General features: G+C 19.5%; 3 protein-coding genes across 3 annotated transcripts in view; 1 reads left to right on the plus strand and 2 right to left on the minus strand. All coding sequences in view use genetic code 6, as the record gives it.

Moving 5' to 3' along the window:
* Nucleotides 1-1688: 1688 nt before the first annotated feature.
* Nucleotides 1689-3398, minus strand: TTHERM_01023090 (hypothetical protein; the record flags this gene model as incomplete). Its single annotated transcript, XM_001009488.3, has 6 exons — nt 1689-1773; nt 1984-2073; nt 2326-2415; nt 2664-2753; nt 3016-3105; nt 3328-3398. 6 exons carry the CDS (start codon nt 3396-3398, stop codon nt 1689-1691), a joined length of 516 nt encoding a protein of 171 aa, XP_001009488.3.
* A 1880-nt stretch (nt 3399-5278) lies between these two features.
* TTHERM_01023100 (hypothetical protein) lies at nt 5279-5714 on the plus strand (the record flags this gene model as incomplete). Its single annotated transcript, XM_001009489.2, has 2 exons — nt 5279-5313; nt 5528-5714. The coding sequence occupies 2 exons, from the start codon at nt 5279-5281 to the stop codon at nt 5712-5714; spliced, it is 222 nt and encodes a 73-aa protein (XP_001009489.2).
* Nucleotides 5715-6505: 791 nt separating this feature from the next.
* The window catches only part of TTHERM_001023110 (kinase domain protein), a 7157-nt gene continuing 3385 nt past the window's right edge, over nt 6506-10277 (minus strand). The window contains exons 10-19 of the mRNA XM_012795985.1: nt 9952-10041; nt 9574-9663; nt 9213-9299; nt 8834-8884; nt 8549-8677; nt 8273-8316; nt 7951-7956; nt 7317-7356; nt 6940-7029; nt 6506-6705 (exon numbers count right to left, since the gene is read on the minus strand). Coding sequence (XP_012651439.1) covers nt 6621-6705; nt 6940-7029; nt 7317-7356; nt 7951-7956; nt 8273-8316; nt 8549-8677; nt 8834-8884; nt 9213-9299; nt 9574-9663; nt 9952-10041 — 712 coding nt within the window. The 3' untranslated portion in view covers nt 6506-6620. The remainder of the gene's footprint in view (nt 6706-6939; nt 7030-7316; nt 7357-7950; nt 7957-8272; nt 8317-8548; nt 8678-8833; nt 8885-9212; nt 9300-9573; nt 9664-9951; nt 10042-10277) is intronic.

Raw genomic sequence — 10277 nt, forward strand, 5'->3', positions numbered from 1 at the left:
AGTCCTTTAGCTCTTAGCAAAATTATATCAATAATATTATTAGTAATATGCTAGCTTAGAGTTCTCTCATTCCTCTATAAAAATGAGAACTATTATGCAAATTTTTCAGAAGAGATTTATAAAAATTCTAATTTCATAGAATACCTCTAAATTGTACCTTTTGTATAAGATTACTTGAAAGCTTCTAACTGTTATTTATTCTAACTTTTTGTTTTATCCTTTATACTAAATTGCCTATATATTTACTTAATGTTATTTATACTTATTTTTAAATAAATAGAAATTAAGAAATATCTTTAGAAATATTGCTAGCTGTATATAAATATCTATAATAAACGGTTATTTTATTCATTTCTTAACTAATCATTTAATTTCATCTTTAAAGAAAACTAAATACTTTCCTCGTGTATTACAATTATTTTAGTATTTTAGTGCCATTCTAACTCTAGTTATAAGTAAAGTTATTAATTTTTTGTTTAGAATAATAATATTAAAATTAATTTATACTCAATTAGATAAATTTTATAGTGTAAATAGATTAATAAAATTATTTATTAAAATTTCAAGCTTATCATTTAATTAAAATTTTCTTAAGTATTTTCTAAGAATTTATTTATTAAATTTATTGTTCAAAGGTTACTTGATGGAATTTCATGATTTCAGTATTTCGTTTAAAGATTCTACTAATTATCTAGCTAAGCAATATAGTCATTCTTTTAATGTTTTTAAGGATTATTCTCATATGCATAAATTAGTTCTAAAATCACAAAATATTAGCTATATATTGTTCTCTACACTTCTTTTTAGAAACTGCTGCTAATTCCATTTTTAACTACCAATATTTATCAAATAATACAAATTAAATTTACATTTTGTTATCAATTTCTTCATTTTAAATTTGAATATGCTATTTGATCTAAATCTTTGCTCTTAATAGATATGATATTATTCTTCTTTGCATGCTTAATTTACCACTATCTATTATGCTTATAAGATATTTGTAGCAATAACACAATCAATACTTACTATATTAATTTTACAACATTCAATAGCTTTTTTATTATTGTATCAAAGATTTTTAGAAAATAATTAGGCTAATACACCGATTAGCATAAAGCAGCTAAAAAAATTTAATATTTTAGGATAAATAAATATTTTTTGAAATCATTTTCTATTCACATTAGTAGTATTGTTTTGCTTATGACTAATATAGTTTTTGTCATAGATACAAAAAACCAGTAATATTTATTTATTTGTTTATTAGATTTAAATTATTTCAATCTTTTATAACTTTAAGTAGCGCTTAATTCATGATAACAAACTAATTATAGATAAATAATCATCTAATACATACAACTTTTTCTAAATTTATTTCATCTAATTTTATATAATTTTTTTATATTAATATAAACTCCAACAAAATTTTACACTATTATATAAAATTTAAAAAAGTAAAATTTTTTTTTTTTCCTGTAATTTTAATTTTTAAATTTTTTATTTTATAAATAATTTATTTACTTACAAAAATAAATATAAATGATATTTATATTTTAAAAACAATAATAAAATCTATCTATCTATTTTTATTTTAGGTTAAAAAAACTTTTTCAAAATATTGATAAATAAAATATATAATATTATTCAAACAATTAATATTTATTCATCCTTTTTTAGCCACTTGTTTATCATCATAATTATTTTTTAAAGACAACTAATCTTTTTGATTTAAGACACTTGCTTATTTCTTTGAATTTTTATTATTCTTTCTAAAAGCTAAAAATTTATAATAAATCTGTGTAAATATATTTAAAACTTATTTCTTAAATTAATAAATAAATAAAAAAAAATAATATTAGTGGAATAAAAAAAGATAAAAAAATAAGTCAAATAAAAGCTATCAAATAAATTCAAAGAGCTTTATTGTTTTTAATTAATTTTTATAATTAAAAATATCACAATCCAAAACAAATAAACTGTTTTTACCGAAGATCAAGTATCAAATTTGAGAGATTAATGCAATTTGCTAAACCAGAACCTAAGCCTGATGCACCCATTGCACCAATATTATTCGAACTTTTATAAATATTGAAGAATAATATCATTAAATAGTTAAATAGAAGGAAAAAATGAAGAAAAAATATGAAATAATAAGATTAATTAATTAATAATAAAAGCAAATTTTGATAATAAAATGATGAGCTAAATTAACAAAGAAAGAAAGAACAAAAAAAAGCAAGCACAATAAAAATAAAAAGAGCTTTATTGTTTTTAATTAGTTTTTATAATTAAAAATATCACAATCCAAAACAAATAAACTGTTTTTACCGAAGATCAAGTGTCAAATTTGAGAGATTAATGCAATTTGCTAAACCAGAACCTAAGCCTAATGCACCTTCATTACCAATTATATTGTAACTTTTTAAATATTGAAGAAAAAATATATTATTAAATAGTAAATTAGAAGGAAAAAATGAAGAAAAAATATGAAACAATAAGATAATTAATTAATAAATAATAAAAGCAAAATTTGAAAATAAAATGATGAGCTAAATTAACAAAGAAAGAAAGAACAAAAAAAGCAAGCACAATAAAAAGCTTTATTGTTTTAAATTAGTTTTTATAATTAAAAATATCACAATCCAAAACAAATAAACTGTTTTTACTGAAGATCAAGTGTCAAATTTGAGAGATTAATGCAATTTGCTAAACCAGTACCTAAGCCTTATGCACCCATTGCACCAATATTATTCGAACTTTTATAAATATTGAAGAATAATATCATTAAATAGTTAAATAGAAGGAAAAAATGAAGAAAAAATATGAAATAATAAGATTAATTAATTAATTAATAATAAAAGCAAATTTTGAAATAAAATGATGAGCTAAATTAACAAAGAAAGAAAGAACAAAAAAAGCAAGCACGATAAAAAGAAAAAGAAATTAAGAGCTTTATTGTTTTTAATTAGTTTTTATAATTAAAAATATCACAATCCAAAACAAATAAACTGTTTTTACTGAAGATCAAGTGTCAAATTTGAGAGATTAATGCAATTTGCTAAACTAGAACCTAAGCCTGATGCACCTTCATCACCAATTCTATTGTAACTTTTTAAATATTGAAGAAAAAATATGAAATAAAAAGATTAATTAATTAATAAATAATAAAAGCTAAATTTGAAAATAAAATGATGAGCTAAATTAACAAAGAAAGAAAGAACAAAAAAAAGCAAGCACAATAAAAAGAAAAAGAAATAAAGAGCTTTATTGTTTTTAATTAGTTTTTATAATTAAAAATATCACAATCCAAAACAAATAAACTGTTTTTACTTAAGATAAAGTGTCAAATTTGAGAGATTAATGCAATTTGCTAAACCAGAACCTAAGCCTGATGCACCCATTGCACCAATTTTATTACACCTTTTTACATATTGAAGAAAAAATATATCTTTAAATAGTTAATTTGAAGGAAAAAATGAAAAAAAAATATGAAATAAAAAGATTAATTAATTAATAAATAATAAAAGCAAAATTTGAAAATAAAATGATGAGCTAAATTAACAAAGAAAGAAAAAACAAAAAAAAGCAAGCACAATAAAAAGAAAATAAAGAGCTTTATTGTTTTAAATTAGTTTTTATAATTAAAAATATCACAATCCAAAACAAATAAACTGTTTTTACTGAAGACTAAGTGTCAAATTTGAGAGATTAATGCAATTTGCTAAACCAGAACCTAAGCCTGACGCACCTTCATTACCAATTATATTGTAACTTTTGAAATATTGAAGAAAAAATATATAATTATATAGAGGAAGTTGCCATACAAATTTACAAAAAGCGAGTTTTATATACCATGTTTTTACATTTATAAAATTAAAATTTTAAATGTTTTTTCCAAATTTTTATTTAGAGTTTTTAAAATTTTTCAAAATTTATTTTTTTTCAAAAAATGATATGTTATAGGAATATATGGTATTATATATATTATTTCAAATTTTACATTTTGTGAATTTAAAGCTTTCTAAAAGCTTAAAAAATAAGGCTGTTTTAAGTGAATTTAGCTTTATTTATTATGTTATTAAGATATAATACATTTCGCCTTTTATAAATTAAATAGGCATTTCGCTCTAGTTAATTAGAATTAAAAAATGAAGAAAAAATATGAAATAATAAGATTAATAAATAATTAATAATATTAACAAAGAATTAAAAAAAGAAATCATAATAAAAAGAAAAAGGAAAATAAATCAAATAAATTAAAAGAGCTTTAATGTTTTAAATTAACTTTTATAATTAAAAATATTACAATCCAAAACTAATAAATTGCTTTTATTAAGTGTAAGTTTTAATAGCAAAAAATGAAGAAAAAATATCAAATAATAAAAAATTAATAATAAATTATTTAAAATTTAAATTTAAATTAAGTTAAAATAGCTTAAAAATTTTTGTTTTAATAAAAATCAATGAATAATGATATAATTTCAAAAATTAAAATTATTTATTTAAATAAATTGAAAGTTAAATATTTAAAAAATATTAACAATATTAAAAATAATATTTATAAATTAAATATACCTCAGACCAATATGGAGAACCTAATGAGATAAAAGTGAAGAGCTTAAAAACTTTTTTTATTAATTTATATAAATATAAAGGATAATCATAAAAAAATTAATAATTACTTCTTCTAATTCGTTATATTTTTTAATCTATTTTTTCATTTATTTTTTTTTCTCAAAATATTGAATAGCAATTTATGAAATTTAATTAATTAATTAATTATAAATGGATAAAAAGAACAAATAAATATAATAATTAATTAATTATCGAATATTAATTTATTAATTTTGTTTTATGAAGAGATATCACAGAAAAATTAATTTAAAATTCATTATTTAATCTTAATATTTGTATTTAAAACATTTTATTAAAAATATAGTAAGAATTAGAGATCGCCAGTTAGTATTATTTGAAAAATTCTAGTAGTTAATTAATGTTCTTAAATTTTATAAAAATAATGTTTATAAACAGATTTTTCTGTTTTAGCTCAGTAATCATAGGAATATTAATAATATCTCTAATTATTCTCTAATCACATTAGTTTTTTTTTGCAAGCGCATGTTATTTAGGTATATAGATTGCATCCACTAAATAAGTGCATTTAATACCAACTTAAATAACTTTTTAATATATAGAGTACATACAATACTTTATTCATTAGAGGTTTTAAAATTCAGAGAGTCAATGTAGCTAAGTATTCTAGATCATAAAAATAAAATGAATGGAGTAAAGGGCACAGAAATTATGGGCTTTACAGTATTTTAAGTGTTTTAAATATCTTATATCAATTTTCAAAAAAAAGATTTGATATTTCAAGAAAATTATCAAGAAAAAAGTAAATCAGCTAATTAAAAATTGCTATTGAAGCAAAACAATCTTATCATTTATTTGATTAACAAAGATTTAAAGAAACCATAGAGAGAAAAAAATCAAAAACTTAATTTAATTTTATTGATATTTTAAATGATAGTAGACATAGAGGAGCTATAGGCGACTATAGAAGAAAGTTTACCTCACTTCCTGATTCAGATATATTATTGATTGCTACATAAGCTGAACTCCTCCTTCAAACGCATATGGTGGTGTAGAAGATACGCTAGACTATAAGTTCCATCTTTGAAGTAGAAGAATGGAATCCTGATAAACTAATCTAGTGAGTAAATTATGAAGATCATAAATTTCTTAATCATATTAACACTCTCATAGGCAAAAATGAAGGATTTCCTTCATTTCTCAAATTAACTCCATCACTATAGGAATCGTTGTATAATGAATTACCATATAATGACTCTATGAACTTAATTTAAGATCTTTAACAACCTGTAAATTGCAATGAATTAGTTTCCATATTAGCTAAATCAGTTTGTTTTGATACCTACCTACTTCACTTTTAGATATGATTGAACTCCTAAAAAAAGAAAATGAGGATATCACAGTGAATGAAATTTTTAATAGAATGATCTGAATCATATATTTAATGTAGTATCAATTAACAAAGAAACTTAGCATTATCCCTTTTCTTGACCTAAAAAGGAAAATAACCTATTGAGTACTCACATATAATTCACCAATATGAATAGACTCTAACTAAGCTAGCTAGATACCTTAGTAAATTTGATTATTGAATAGATCAAAAAATTTTATACTAATCAACCACGGTCATACAAGCTTCAAAGAGAAAGCGAATTGAAATTTAATTCTAATAAGAATATTTCATTATAATCATATATTAATAATTAAGTCGAATTTACAAAAATACTGATTAGCATTTTTCAAAAATTCAATTAATAAAAGGAACCAGATTTACTAGCTGATTTTAGAGGAATTACTTTATTTAAGTATATTTAATTCTTAAATATTGTTTTATTCAATAAGTAGGCAGGTTATTTATTAACTTATCAAAATATGATATTTATAAATATAAAAAATAATAATAAATATATCTATTAATATTTTAGGATAATTTATCCGATTACAAAATATAATAAAATATATTTTATTACAGTATTCAAATATATTTCTTTATAATTATTTATTCTTCCTATTTCACCACATTTTAATCATCAATAAAATAATTTTAAGGCAACTAATCTTTTTGATTTGAGACACTTTACTTCCAAATATTACGATGTATTGAGTTAGTTTTTCCTTTTAATATTAATTTGGGTAAATAAATAAATTAATAAAAAAAATAAATAGAATAAAATTATTTGATAAAATATTAGATTTTAAATCAATAAAAAAAGCCTAAGTACAATAAAAAATAAAAAGAAAAATAAATCAAATTAAAAGCTAATAAATAAATAAATAAATTAAAAAAGTTAATTATTTTGTTTTAAATTCAAAAAATATTGCTATCCAAAACAAATAATCTGTTTTTACACAAGATTAAGTTTCAATTTTAAGAGTTTAGTGCACTTTCCAAAACTAGAAACTAAACCTGATGCGCCTATATCACCAATTTAATTTTTACTTTTTAATATTGAAGAAAAAATGAAGAATTAATTAGTTAGTATAAAACATGATAATAAAAGAAATGAATTAATTAAAAATAAAAGCAAAAGTTTAAAATGAAAAAACGAGATAAATTAAGAAACAAATAAAGAAATAAGTAAAGAAAAAAAACACTAGCAGAATAAAAAAAGAAAAATAAATCAAATAAAATGCTAGTAAATAAATAATTTGAAAGATTAGTTATATTGTTTTAATAATTTTATATTAAAAAATACGACAATTAAAATCAATGAAACTGTTTTTACTAAAGATCAAGTATTAAATTTTAGAGATTAGTGCACTTTCCTAAACCAGAACCTAATCCTAATGCACCTCCATCACCGATTTAATTTTTCCTTTTTAAATATTGAAGAAAAAATTATTAATTAGTTAGAAGGAAAAAATGAAGAAAAAATATGAAATACTAAGAAATTAACAACAAAAGAAAAAGCTAAAAATGAAAAAATGAGTTAAATTAACAAATAAAAAATAAATCAAATAAAAAAAAGCAAATAAATAAGTAAATTGAAAGAGTTAGTTAGTTTTATTGCTTTAATATTTTTATACTCAAAAATATTACAATTAAAATTAAAGAAGCTGTTTTTACTAAATATCAAGTGTCAAATTTGAAAGATTAATGCACTTTCCTAAATCAGAACCTAGTCCTAATGCACCTCCATCACCAATTTTATTGTTCCTTTTTAAATATTTAAGAGAGATTGTTAATTAGTTAGAAGGAGAAAATGAAGAAAAAATATGAAATACTAAGAAATTAACAACAAAAGCAAAATTTAAAAATGAAAAAATGAGTTAAATTAACAAATAAAAAATAAATAAACAGTTTTTACAATAGATTAAGTGTCAAATTTGAGAGATTTTTACAATTTGCTAAACCAGAACCTAAACCTGATGAACCAATAGCACCAATTTAAGTATTGCTTTTTAAATATTGAAGAAAAAATATATAGTTAAAAGCAAAAGTTGAATATTAGCAAATAAATGAATTAAATAAAAAAACAAAAAAACAAAGAAATAAATAAAAAAATAAAAATAAATCAAATAAAAAGCTAATAAATAAATAAATAAATTAATTAAAAGAGTTAGCTAGTTATATTGTTTTAAATTCATTTTTATATTCAAAAACATCACAATTCAAAACAAATAAACTGTTTTTACTTAAGATTAAGAGTCAAATTTGAGAGATTAGTGCACTTTCCTAAACCAGAAGCTAAGCCTAATATACCTTTATCACCAATTTAATTACTACTTTTTAAATAAAGCAGAAAAAAACATATAATTAATTAGTTATTTAATTATAGAAAAATATATAAGAAATATAAGAAATTAATTAATAATAAAGCAAGAGTTGAAAATAAAAAAAATGATTTAAATTAAAAATTAAACAAAGGAATGAATAAATAAATAAATAAATAAATAAAAAAGAAAAACAAGCAGAATAAATAAAAAAAGAAAAATAAATAAAATAAACTGTTTTTACCTTAGATCAAGTTTCAAATTTGAGAGATGAGCGCACTTACCTAAACCAGAACCTAAGACTGATACACCTTATTTATTTTTATTGTTACAAGTTTTTTTGAAAATATCTATGAATTTATCCTTTAAGGTACTTTTTTTATTTTTATTTCCAAAAAAAAACTCTAAGAAAAAAAAAAAATAATTAAAAAAAATTAATAAAAAAATAAACAATAATTAATAAAACAAATTAAACTTAAATTAAAGATATGTATTTAATTTTAAATAATATTTATGAGTGTAGAAATACTTGTATTTAGGTGAGTGTATTTTATTGTTATAATCGTCAATTTAATTTTCCCTTTTTAAATATTGAAAAAAATAATTATTGTAAATTAGTTAAAATGAAGGAAAAATTGAAGAAAAAATATGAAACCATAAGAAATTTATTTATTAATAATAAAAGCAAAAGTTAAAAATGCATAAATATGTTAGATTAAAAAACAGACAAAGAAATAAATTAATAAATAAATAAAAAAGTAACATAAGCAGGAAGGATAAAAAGAAAAAAAAAATAAATCAAACAAAAAGCAATTAATTAAATTAAAAGAGTTGATTATATTGTTTTAATTTAATTTTTATCTTCAAAAAAGTCATATTTATAAAATAAATAAACAAATTATTTCTACCTTAGATCAAGTGTCAGATTTGTAAGATTAGTGCACTCTCCTAAAGCAGTACCAAAGCCTGCACTTATTGCACCAATTTTATTGTTCCTTTTTAAATATTGATGAAAAAATATACAAATAATTAGTTAGAAGGAAAAAATGTAGAAAAATATGAAATAATAAGAAATTAGTTAATATATAATAGTAAAAATTTTAAATGGAAATATGAGTTCAATTAACAAAGAAATAAATAAATAAATTAAAACAAGCATAATAAATAAAAAGAAAAATAAATCAAATAAAAAGAGTTAATTCTTTTATTTTAAATTCCTTTTTATATTCAAATAATATCGTGATTAAGAAACAAATAAATTGTTTTTACTAAAGCTAAAGTGTCAAATTTGAGAGACCAGTGCACTTTCCTAAACCAGAGACTAAATCTTATGCACCAATTGCGCCAATTTAATTATAACTTTTTAAATATAGAACAAAAAATATGTAGTTAATTAGAAGGAAAAAATGAGGAATAAATATAAAGTTATTAACTAATAATACAAGTAAAAATTGAATATGTAAAAGTAAGAAAAATTAACAAACAAACAAAGAAAGAAATAAAAAAGAAACATCAGAAGAATAAATAAAAAAAAGTAAATAAATCATATAAAAACTAATAAATAAATTAAAAGAGTTAGTTATAATATTTTAGATTCTTTTTATATTCAAATATATCAAAATTACAATAAAAATAAACTGTTTTTACCCAAGATTAAGTGTCAAATTTGAGAGATTAGTGCATTTTCCTAAACCAAAACCTAAGCCTGATGCACCAATTGCACCAATATTATTTAAGCTTTTTAAATATTGTACAAAAAATTATGTTAATTAGTTAGTTAGTAGATGAAAAAAATGAAGAAATAATAAGAAATTAATTAATATATAAAAGCAAAAGGTTAGTTTTATTGTTTTAAATTCATATGTGTTTTATGTCTTTTTTAAAAAATATTAAATGTCAAATTTTAGAGATTAGTGCATTTTCCTAAATCAGAACCTAAGTTTAATGCACATTAAATAAAAAATAAACACAAA

This window comes from Tetrahymena thermophila (assembly GCF_000189635.1).
Source record: "Tetrahymena thermophila SB210 genomic scaffold scf_8254778, whole genome shotgun sequence".
Lineage (NCBI taxonomy): Eukaryota > Ciliophora > Oligohymenophorea > Hymenostomatida > Tetrahymenidae > Tetrahymena > Tetrahymena thermophila.